Here is a 12,566-nt window from a genome sequence, read left to right as displayed (position 1 = left end):
CACAGAGGTCTTTGCAGAAACTTTGCTCTCACTCCCACACGTATAGGTACAAATTCCCCGGGGTCTCTGGCGTGACCGGATAAACTGAATTACAAGCCGTTCCACGCAGCTTTTTGCTGAGCACAGCTAAGAACTCACTTGACTCCAAAGCGGTCCATGAACATGATGTGGTTCCTGAAGGTTCTGTTGACGTCTAAGTCTATCTGTTTGATCTCTGTGGAGAAGTTACGAGCCTGCTGCTTCATTCTCTGGAGGATAGAAAAAGCACAAGTATGTTATGAATGCTAGGAGATGCATCTGTGAAGTTTACCCTTTCGCAGATGCATTTTAGAGTATTTTTCATGATTTTTCACCTCATATTTTCCGTCGTTATCTTGTTTGACTTTCTCTATGTCCAAAAGCAAGGCCCAGGCCTGGCCTCTCAGCTGCAGAGGAATGCCTTTATACACCCGCTTCACCAACTGAAACACATGTGACAGACAAGCAGACGTGTATTGGGACTCGCTAAACATGAAGAGATGTCATGTTCACCACAATAACTAGAAGAGGCAGAGGGTCACATGTAGATGTTAGCTCCTTTAGAATGACAAGAACTCATCACAGGCACTTATGTGCTCGCTTTTTCCTGTCTAGACAGGAGAGGAGGGAGGATAAGGGAATAAAATGTGGTTAAAAAGGAGAATGGAAAACATCAAATAGTTGAGTAAGACAACAAAAGGGAAGAGAGGGCTAAATTGAGACAGTATGTTGGTGTGGACCACCACTACTGAGTTACATACCTTTTCACTGTTCCTGTACTTGTCCCATTTCTTCACCATCTTCAGCCATTTCTCCACTCGCTCTATGTCCTGCTGCTTTTGCTGGGGAGAGGAAAGACAAATATTCACGTGGTCCACTTTATATGCGAAAGGACGTAAATTAAGATCGCAGGTTAAAACTTGCTACCTTTTCTTCAAGCGCACTGGGTGTCGGTAGCTCTTGCTCACTGGAGCAGAAAAGCAGAAATACACATGTATTAGAAAAAGGGACACAGAGCATCGGCTATGATTAGCACTGATATAAGACATCAGCATAATGTGAGGGAGAGGAACAGAGCTAGTTTAGATGCAAATCAGTGTTTCCTCTGTGATCATTTTGTGGTGGCGGCCTGCCACGGCAACATTTCTGCCACCACGGTATCAGTAATGGGGCAGACGGGGATATGACCTGCCCCCATTGCTAAAAAAAAATCCTAAAGGAAACACTGCAAATGAAGGCAATCTCCCAGAATTCCAAACACTGCAAGGAATCTGTCCGAGCTTTAAGTCGGGTAACGTACTGCAGGAAGCCGAAGCGGTCGGTGACCTTATAGATGCTGTAGTCAGCATCCTCCCATGGGTCAATGTTGACGCCCTCCTGCCTGCCCTGAAACAAACACATACCATAAGCCCTTTTAGAAAATGTTGTGTAAAAGAAAGAAAAAAATCACAATGGTGCTGCAAACCAACTGTGATACAGACAGAATAAATTATAACATGTTGACAACAATTTCCAATTGTCGTTTTTGCCATTGCATGTGGTTGTCTTGTGTTTTCCCAATCTAATGGGTCACTCAAAAGTGTTTTAACCCTTATATGTGAACTACAAATGTCACCATTAATTGATGATGTCACGGTCTGTTGGTAATGAAGATTCTGAGTTCACACATTGCCGACATTACACAGGACCTCTCTATTCAGAGACCATCAGCTCCCCAGTTTAGATGTGTTAGATACACCTTAACTGACATTATTTGTGCACATATTAAGTTCCAAAGAGTCAGGAGTTTAATGTTTTAGTTTGGATCATCTTCACAAAAGATGTTCTCGAACTGTGGTACACTTTCTGAGCCTGATGTTTGGCAGAGGTAGAAATGTGTCTCAAAGAAACAAAAAAAAAAAGAATGCACCAAAATGAACCATGGCTTTTGTCGATTGTTAAGCAACAAAACATCAAGCGCATTATTTGTGTTTATCATAAATGTCATTAGAGTATTGTCAGAGGTGATGGTATTCCTGTGCGCACACTTACCTTGTCGTATTTGGCGATGATTTCAGCACGTTCATCTGCTATCAATGTATCTATGTCCTTCTTCATGTCAAAATCTAAAGGGAAGCAGACAAAACATGTCACATGGTTACCAAAATTGACATGAACCGTATTAACATGCCTGAATATTTACTTTAATACTTATTTATTGAGATATTGTAGCTTGGTGTTTCACTGCTAGTTGTTGCTGTGGAATATGAAGAGTGTATGGAGATCACACACTTGAATTGATATTACGATTCTCTGCCACGATTTCTTTCTCATGGAGTGTAATGTTTATTGCAGAATTTATTGCAGAAAAATATTGTATTGGCAGAATACAAACAGTCTATTGTTAAAACTCAAAGAAGAAAGTAGTGGCGTTTGTGATACAGTCGGCTAATACAATTAAATGAGAAGCAAAGTCATAAACATTTTCTTTTTTTATTAATTTTGTAATTCTGACTGGACATTTTCTGACTGAACCTACAAAAAACAGCCGTCATCTAAGCTGGTGTCATCTTATCCCTTGAGATGAAGAAGAGCACACAGTATGTCATATCTCCTTTCAATATGTCTCACCGGCTTAATATTAACTGTCCTACTCACTGATCCACCATCAAGAAGGAACTGTAGCTCAACTGGCAAATTATAGAACTTGTTGTTCTTTAAAAGAAGATGGTGCATGTCTATAAGGAGGGTGAAGACACAGGCCACAAGGCCATTAGCAACTTCCTGTTAGTGACTTTCAGCTGACAAGACGGTCAGTGTCATTAGACTTCAGCTTGTGGCCACAGATTTCTCAGTGTGAACTTATGATTAGTGCTGTACTGAACATTACTCTGCTACTTAAAAAAACAGAAATTATAATAACAGTGACAACATTCAAAAGTGTATTTTATGTAGTAGTAGTAGTAGTATAATTGTAAATTTATTTTGCTTTGTCTAACCGTATCTAAATGCTAAAATTAGCTAAGGTCTTAAGGCGTATGACCGGCAATTGTTGATTTTCAGTTTTAATATTAAATATTAAAGTTAATGACCCTATACACGGGGGGTACAGTTAGATAAAATGTTGAAGAACAAATCCATTTCAGATCCAAGTGGTTTCAAAAGGCATACAGAAAAAAACACTAAATACGTCAAAGCTTCTATTTTCACGTTAGAGGCGGATTATGGCTTTTAAAACAATATTCCTCACCTACCACATTTGTCTAAGTATCAGCTTGTAAATCCAAATAATTTGTTTTATAAGGCCAGCTCGGGTCAGACTGCGAGTGGATCAGAATAGTTTAGACTGAACCTCTTAACCTCTCATAATGTCAAATAATCTGTGCAGTAATTCTGGAACGCACTAATACTGTGTAGAACATCCAAATACTCCTTTGGTGTGTTTCCAGGCTCACGTACGACAAAACTGACATGTAGTCATTTGCACCTCTGCCTGTGTGCAAAGGACAGAAGGTGACAACCGAGACCCGAGCTGTTGCTCCTGGAGCCTCGACCCCTCCCTTTTTCCTTATATTGTAGCCTAACCCCCTCTAAGGGGTGTGGATGAGCTCTGGTAGCAGACTCGGCTGTTTAGCAGTTGTCAGGGCTAATAAGAACAGCCTCACCTCTAGTTTGCCAGACCAACATTTCAGAGTGATGTTTGGATATGAAGAATATGCCAGTTATGCCTTGCAGGCACAGTGGATAAAAGAAGATAAAAGAAACAGAACAAAGATACAAAACCCAGGCCTGTTGCACCGTTTGGATGTGGGCCTACTGCAAGCATCAGAGTTAAGGACCACCTGCTACTATCTATAATAAAGTATTTCTGATTCTGGCCTTTATTTTAAGTAACAAGGTAGACAAGAAGGCCTTTGTCACGCTGCAATCATAAATGCTGTCCTGGGATAGATGCCTAAGCTAAGAGTTTGCAAGGGTAGGTTTTTAGGATGAGCTACAGCATTATGACTAAAAAAAATAAGCACATTTTTTGGCCAGTTGTAACAATCCGAAACCAACCATTCAGTGACTTTTGTTTAATAAAGTCACATGCTATGAGGACAACTCTTCAGGAGGGCCCATTGCAACAGATGCCAAGACGAAGGAATACTTTCACTGACCCTTGACAACATGAGTAGCCAGCTGAGGCCTCAGGCGGTATGCATGTCTGGCATGCCTTGCACAGGTGTGAAGGCACCTGACATCTTCCAGAAACACCCTGTAATGTTTCCCTACAGACCCATGCCTTGTGCTGACCACAACACATTCTGTCTGAAACAATGTGACATTTACTTAACATGGAGATATTCCCTAGGGAAAATGCACAGGACAGAATGGGAGAAAGCGAGCAGTCATCAGTTACCAAGTACCATATAAACCTGATCCCCAAAACCCAGAATCCAGTCTTCTCGGACAAAACAACAGCTGAGTCTCTTGTCTAACAGGTGGGCAGTGAAACCAGACCACTGAACAAATGGCCTTCGGCTGTTCTATGCTTTCCTTTTTACATTTTCCCTTTTCCCGTCTATCTTAGGTCAAACTATATCAGGTTTTTCCAAGCGTAGGCATATTTTTAAGCGGCCTGTCATATGATCAGGAAAAAAAAGCCTGCCTTGTACTTTACATTCACAAGTCTCCTATGACAAGACTCAAAGAAGAAATTATGTCAAGAAAAAGCTGAGTAACTTTGTGTGTTGAAAGCCTGTTTGTATCCTCTTTTTATTTGAATATGTATGGCTTATAAATGCTAAATGGGGAGACTTAAAGTATACCTAAAAATAGTTTAGTTGGCTGATGGATACCAGGCTGAACCAATAATTAAGGCTGTTTCCTGGCAACAACTCTCATCTCACAGATAAATAACGTTGTCAAGTCAAAGGCATTGCCACACATAACTAGTAAGAGTTGTAAGACGTTTCTACTATAGCCTATATAGCATATTCTAAGCAACACATGACCATTTTCAAGGCTGTGGAGAGTCCTTAAAGTTAGTCTGAAGGAATACACCAGAGATGTTTTTTTTATTCTGGCTGCACTCGGGGAATTGTGTTTTCAATCCCTATCTACTAGGTAAATTGGTGTAAAAGGTCTGTTGTGCTTTCATCTTTAGGTTCAAGCTGCTTACTTCCTGTGTTGAGTCTCCGGACTGCTGATAGTATTGTGTTGGGTTCAGGAAGAAAAGGAAACCAGCGACTGCCTCTCCTTCAACAACAGGTACAATGAGAACTGCAACAAGAGTGTGACAAGAAAACAAAATGGGACTGATTCCAACCAGGGAAAACCCTTTTATGGACTAAGCTTTAAGTCATCCAGACTTGTTGTTTGGAGTCTGCCAGAAAGACATGAGTAATACCACAACGTGGTCAGTTCACGTTAACACTACTGGTATTTTGCTTGCGAGTCACCAACACAGCTGAGGTCCTCGTAAATGGGTGATCTGTCAAAGGCATTACTTCTTGCGGGTGGTTTAAAGAACTCACAGCTCTTTTCAAGTGGTGACTAGAAAGGTAGAGATGGTCCGATACCAACACCAGTATCGGTATCGCCTCGGATACCGCCTAAAACGCTGGTATCTGTATCGGGAAGTACTGGAGTTTATGCCCCAATCAGATACCACGTAAAAAACGTTTTTTTCATCCAGCAGATGAAAGTTGGAGGAAAAAAGTAAGTAAGCAGCAGAGAAGGTTGCTGAGTGGGAGAGAGACTACGCAAATACAGTGAAACATCACACCTGGGGGAGTGTATACCGGTAGTCAGTTACTGTAGGAGTGAGACCAAATATAGAGAGGAAGAGAATCATTCAGATGTACATTTTCTAGAGCTTTTAAGTACATTATAAGATGGACATGTAAGATGGGAGTCTAAATGTAGGCGCAGTGAGCCTGAAGTGTTGAGAAAGTGGTGCGTACAAAAGGCCAGTTTAGACACTAAGCAGACTGTGGGCCAGAATGTCAGATAGCTAAAGAACCCACTTCCCTGTATGGCTGATAACCTGCCTACTTACAGGATACAAGACTTTGAGCTTGGGGTTGAGTTGACATCATTTCCTGTTATGACATAGAGCTCTAAATCTAGCTTGCGTATAAAAGTTCTCAGTGCACTGCTGTAACCACAAACAGCTTGCACAGCACTCTGAATCCCATCAAGCTAAGAACATGGTTTTAGGCAGAGATGCATTGGTCTAAAAACTCCTTCGCGCTGTGTTTAGCCCTGGTAGGACCCACGTGCCCTATAGTGTCAGGGATAACGTCCGTCTTTAATGAGACAGAATTGTTAGGACAAATCACTTCATCACATAGACTTGCAGGGAGTGAAAGCTGTAAGGCCATTTGTTCCTTTTTTACAGCCAAGTAAGTTAGTTTATGGTGCAAAAACAATAAAGAGTAATAGAAAATGAGACTCATTAGCCGAACGTCCACACAAAAAAAGGAAACTGAAGACATTCAATTCAAATGAGATTGTTTCTTTGAAACATAACATATCTATACTGCTGCATTTGTGTACTCTTTACCCCATTTCACTGGGATGATAAAGCACATGTCCCCTGTTAAATAAACTTCTACTCTTCCTTGATCCATAAGCAGCTCTCCTTTGGCGTTTAATCAATCTTAATCTGAGCAGCAGTCAGAGCAAAATCAGATGACAGACTGAGATTAGAAGGAGTCTGGCAGTAGTCAACTAACTGTATGAGTCTGGAAAATCTGAGTGCAGCAAGCAACAAGGGACTAGTAAGGGCTGTGTATTTACTGTGTGTGTATGTAAAGTATGTGTCTCAGTGTGGGCAGTCATCTTGAGCTTAAACCCTTAAGTGAAACTATATGAGGTGGCGAGGGCGCAGTAGATATGACGCTTGCCTTTGGTGTGGGTGGTCTGGGTTTGATTCCCACTGCGATACATCAACCAATGTGTCCCTGAGCAAGCAGTTTGACCTCTGACATATGAGGCAATTGTAAGTCGCTTTATGTCAGCTAAATGACATGTAATGTAATGTAATGTGTGGAGAGTGTAAACCAACCGAAGACGCAAATAAGTTGTGTTTCATCCTACTTACAGATATTGCATTGAAACCCAAAGAAGCAGATTTATCTAATTCTAAGATCTGATCATAATTTTTATGGAGGATCTTGTTTTGTGGCTGGCCGGCATTCAAACCCCCGACCCAAACTGCTGATGGCGTGACGAAGGATATGATGACAGATGTTTGGTTCTTTTACACCACTGAATGATTAGTCAACGCTGCGTGGTCAGCCAAAGGACGCTAAGGCTCCGAGATCAGACAAGCTTGGGCCATGCACTCATTCAACCTGCTTACACTCACAGAGCATGCTCCCACGACGGCCTATCATATATCGGTGTCATTTATTATCAGTAGCCTCAGTCAGCCATGTATTACTCTCCTGCACGTGCTATAGATTCACTGATATTACCACCCCACCTAAACCAAAGGCAACTTTTGAAGATACTTTTGTTTTTGTATTTCAATTGAAAAGTTCTAGCATTGAACATTCAGAATGTTAAATAACTGACACATCAAGGCATTTCTTCTCATTTGTGTGTCTGTCTCCAGTATACATACCTCCTATGACATTTAGTTTCTTAATGTGATTGCACAATGTAATGTTGTCTTTATAAGACCTTAAGATACATATAACATGCATTACATTTATTATTTGAAACTGTTGTAGTAGTAGGTAATCATTTAAGGAATTACTGCAGTATAATTCACTGCAATAAACTTCAAAGAATGAACATTAGCTGGAGGCGCATGGTGATGGTGGAGAACAGGCCTATCATTCCAGTTCAAAAAAGGAATGAGGCTAACAAACAACCACATGGCTCTAATTTCCACATGAACAGGTCTGAAGTCCCGGATGGCTTCAGAGCTCCAGTTGTTAATGGGTGTCAGACACAGAGTGTGTGCATGTGAACATGCATGTGTCCAGAAAATAGAAGAGAAACAGAGAGCGATGGGGATCGCTCTAGGAGGTGGTTTCTCTAGTTTAAGAAGGGGCGAGGTAGCTTTGGAATTGAAGTTAGAAATGTTGCAGATTTCTTTGTGCTGATAGTAGCTAGTAGCTCCTGTCAACATATTCCTGCCAGAGAAATGCAGTCTGCGCAGTTGAGAGGAAATTAACAAAACACTGTTACGATCTTTCGTTTATTTCCTCTCAACTGAAGGCTGATTTGGCAGTTGAAAACAAATGTTATAAAAAGGGGGCCCCTCAGAGACCAAGAATATCACTGATGGCGTTTTTCCACTGCATGGTATCTACTTGACTCGCCTCAACTCGCCTTTTTTGGTTTTCCATTACGAAAAAAAGTCCCTGGTACCTGCTAACAGGTACTTCTAGTACCACCTTAGTTGAGGTTCCAAGTTAGCTGAGGCGGTACCAAAAAGGTGACGTGAAAACCTGCAGACTGCTGATTGGTCGGAGAGAATCTTAACTAATCACTGTGTCGTCATAGCTAGCGACAGACAGGGTGTCCTGAACAAACCTGCGGCCGAGTTGATTTGAGCCGAGGCGCGTCGAGCAGGTACCATTTTTGGAATAAACGCCATAAGTCGCCCCAGAGGAAATCTAAGCAGGCTGGTACAGCCGCCTCTTTCTTTAAAAGGAAGGTGTCGAGTCAGAGGGAACTCACAGAGATACAGAGCTGCTCAAACTGGATAACTGAGGCCCTGAGCAGTGTTTCCTTTGGGATTTTCTTTTAGCAGTGGGGGCAGGCCTGTCCGATACAACAAACGTCCCGTTCCCCCGACTCGGAGGAACGCAAACGTTTTGACAATAAACTACATCATCACAACAGTATGTGGAGTTAAACTGGACGTGCCCAATAATCTCTGAATGGTTCTATTTGTTGTTAAATTTTAATGTGAGCAACAGCCAAAGGGGTGTGTGTGTGTGGGGGGGGCAGGATCATTTTAAAGGCAACCGTGACCCCATTGTGTGTTTGTCCTATTTCTGGTACCGTGGCGGCAGAAAAATTGCCGTGGCGGGCCTCCACTACAAAGTCAACATAAAGGAAAGGAAACTGCTTGAGGCTCTAGTGTAAGCCAGAGAGGGATTCAGTGTCAGTGCATGATACGCAATTACAAATAACTGGCTTGAAAACATCTTGGTTTTATCTTGTTTGCCATCTTCAAGCATGCTGTCCGTAATGATCACTTGTTACATGTATGTGAAAAAGCAACCAGAAACTTTAAGGCCATCAGCCTCCAGACACACAGCCTACAGAAGGATGGAAATGTATTCCCCATGCTACCAAACTTGTGGTTTGCAGGTGTGATGATGACAATGGCCAATTGTTTCCCCTTACCTCAGTGGTTCTATTCATAGTGGCAACTGACTAACAGCAAAGCATGACAGTGTGCTAACTTATCTCTTGACTTGGTTGAAGCACCTACTGAAACCATATATACTAGAAAATGAACTTAAGCAGGGAGAGGAGTGATACCAAGTTAGGCCAATAAAAGAAAACTGCCGGGAAGCCTTGATAGGCAGCCACAAAGTCTCCTTAACAATAAATTCCTTGTCTTTCTTTCTGTCTGAGGCCTTGTGTCCTCCTCAGTCTCCCTCGAATGATTTTGGACGGTGTAGGCTTTGTGTTTATGTACACTAGAAAATAACGGCGACACAAACACTGTGCGACCCAGGGGCAAACCATCCAGAGCACAGAGACTGGGGAAAAAAGCACATGGCTCAGAATAGCTTGTTTCCCCAAGGGGCTTTTCTGTCCTGGTCCCCTGTGTGTTACCACTGTCACTCTGCCTTCTCCTATTTGCAAAGCTGAGCACATAGAACACACATGCACCAACTACACTCACCAAACCTTTTCACCATCTTAAAAAAAAAAAGTATTTTACCCTGCATCTGACCTGGCCTGAGACCCGTCTCTGTTCCTTGCTGCTGCCTCCCCAATTACCTGGGGGGTCCGTCTAAATATAACAATGACCACACAAAGTTGTAGATGCTGGAGTTGCAATAGGCCAGCCAGAGAGGCCTTTTTTCCCCATAGTGGGGAACTTTTTCCAGGGGTGGTATGAGGACAGGAACGTCAAGGGAACGGTATTCATAAACACAAAACCACAGGATCCTGCTGAGAAAGCCACATTCTCATAAATGGATCCTCTTCCTATAGCAAAGGATGGAGTCATGATTCTAGCAGTGAAGCTAGAGCTCTCACTTAGAGTTTAAATAACTAGTGTTATTACATTTGGTTATCATAGTTTTCATCTTCAAATTATGCTTACAAGTACAGAAAACGAGGATTGTGGTACATGGAAGGAGAGCAGCCTTACAGTGGGGTGGGGGGGAACTCACACTGGAGGGGAATTTCACCGCAAGAAGGTTAAAGAATTTAAAGCAAACAAATCTAAAGTGGCATCTAAAAAAGACACAAACTAGAGACAATAATAGAGGGGAAATTCCAAGTCCGCCCAATTTAGTCTTTAAACAAATGCCAAAAGACAAACAAATATCTGTCCTAAGTGGTGTATCGGTTTTTCAGCCCGAGTAACAATCCAGGATCTCAACAGTAGTGTGAACTCAATTTGACTAATGATAGTGTGGGGAATAGACTTGGCTCATTTATAGACTGACTCAGCTCAGGCAAATTTCACACTAGTTCCTGGCAGGGATGTACGACCTGAATCAAATGAACTAACACAAGGTGGTGCAGTGTGATTATCACATTGTGAAGCATGTAGGGATGCAGCTAACTATTGTTTCCATTATCAGCTAACGTGTCCTTGTATTAATTCATTTATCCATCACTAGCCAATGAAATGTAGGATAAAAGTGAAAAATGCTCATCACAATTTCCCGGATCCCAAGGTGACATCTTCAAATTTGGAATCACCAGACGCCTCCCGATACAGTATCGTCATGATACATGATACGTCATGATATGTCACTATACGATATTACTGCGATTTTAAACATATTGCGATACTCTATGATATACGGCAATTTATCACTTTTTTCCTACTTCTAATTTTTTCCAGTTTTAAATGATAAAAACTTTGTCAACATCTGTTTTAGCTAAAAAGATCAAATTCTCTGTTTGTTCATTTCACTTCAATTTTACTGCTGATTGTCAAGAAGACAAACTGACCAACATATATATAATAAAAGATCCACACTTGGTATCTGTGTATCGATACAGTATTAACACAGAAAATACCGCAATACTACGCTGTATCGATCTTTTCCCCCGCCCCTACTGAACAACAGTCGAAACGAAGATTGATAGCTACAAAAATATATCACATTTATAAAGCTTGAACCAGCAGCAGTTCAGTATTTTTCTTGTTAAATTACTTAAATGATTAAGCGCTTATCAAAATAAATGTTCTGTTGATTGAAAAATCAATCAGCCTGTTCTTCTAACCACTGTAGCACTCATGGCCATTCGAAACAGTTATAAGAAAAAAAAGGCTTCTATACATATCAATGTCACATCATATGAGCTAATATTGTATGAAGACATGAGATACGACTTGATTAGGTCTGGGATTTGGCTGTTGTAATATTGGGATGTTTCTAAAATGATGTCTTTACACCATAAAGAGATTGTATTACAGTAATAGGATACACTTTTCTGGACTTATTATATTGCTCCATCTTAGGAAGGAACGTCCTATACATGGCCATCGTCGCACACAGTGCAAATATCTAAGTATTAGGTCAGAAATATCATAAGAAATGCCCTGGGTTCTCATCCACCGGCGAGCCGAAGCCTTTGCATGTTGTATCTGCGAGGGTTTCCTCCCACAGTCCACACACATACCAGGTTTGTTGAACTTGAACTGGAAATAGCATGTAGGTGTAGTGTGACAACCAGTCTGCGGTGTACCCCTCACAATGGCCCAGTGTGTCCGGAGACAAGCTCCAGGACCTTGTTACCCTGGCCAAAAAAAGCAGGGATTTGGACATGGGCTATATTTTAAAGACATCTGGAAAGACAACACTGAATCTCTAAAAAGACATTTCATGAGTCACACAGCAGGGCTAAAGCCTCTCTGTCTTCTTCATAGTTGGCAAAAGGCTTCACTATCTGGTGCGTTTTGTGACACCCAGCGTTGGGTCGTTGACGTCTGTCATAATGCCGCCATTCAAGTAGACAAAAAGGCTATTGATGCCTCTCTACAAACATAATATCACAACAAAATACAATAAAGGCTGCCGATTGAAGAGATGTATGACCAAACCATAGATGGTAGAAAGTAATACAACTATTTAATAATATTGAGCTGATGTTATCTCATCAGTAGTGTTTTGTTACCTTTATGTATCATTTGCAATGCTGCTGCAATGCTTTAATCCAGAAAAGAAACATGTACGTCAATGGTTTTTGGTACCTCGTGCAGTGAGATATGTGGCGATTTACGGTAGAGAAATACAAAAAAAACATAATCATCAACTCTGACAGTAGGTCTGCACAATTAATTGCAATTTTCGAAATCGCGATACGGAGTACTGCGATATCCAAATCGTGTGTGTGTGTGTGTGTGTGTGTGTGGGGGGGGG

The 12,566-nt window shown here is 41.4% G+C and overlaps 1 protein-coding gene across 3 annotated transcripts in view; it reads right to left on the bottom strand.

The window, feature by feature from the left end:
* Window positions 1–12,566, bottom strand: part of si:dkeyp-19e1.3 (USP6 N-terminal-like protein) — a 24,647-nt gene that overhangs the window by 9,620 nt on the left and 2,461 nt on the right. For all 3 annotated transcript variants that reach the window (XM_034879514.1, XM_034879512.1, XM_034879513.1), the window contains 6 exons: window positions 2,050–2,123; window positions 1,319–1,404; window positions 946–985; window positions 780–860; window positions 354–461; window positions 139–248 (listed from right to left, as the gene is read on the bottom strand). In XM_034879514.1, coding sequence (XP_034735405.1) covers window positions 139–248; window positions 354–461; window positions 780–860; window positions 946–985; window positions 1,319–1,404; window positions 2,050–2,115 — 491 coding nt within the window. In that variant the 5' untranslated portion in view covers window positions 2,116–2,123. The remainder of the gene's footprint in view (window positions 1–138; window positions 249–353; window positions 462–779; window positions 861–945; window positions 986–1,318; window positions 1,405–2,049; window positions 2,124–12,566) is intronic.

Source organism: Etheostoma cragini, chromosome 8, assembly GCF_013103735.1.
Source record: "Etheostoma cragini isolate CJK2018 chromosome 8, CSU_Ecrag_1.0, whole genome shotgun sequence".
NCBI classification, from domain to species: Eukaryota; Metazoa; Chordata; class Actinopteri; order Perciformes; family Percidae; genus Etheostoma; species Etheostoma cragini.
This window is presented reverse-complemented; position numbering and strand designations above follow the sequence as displayed.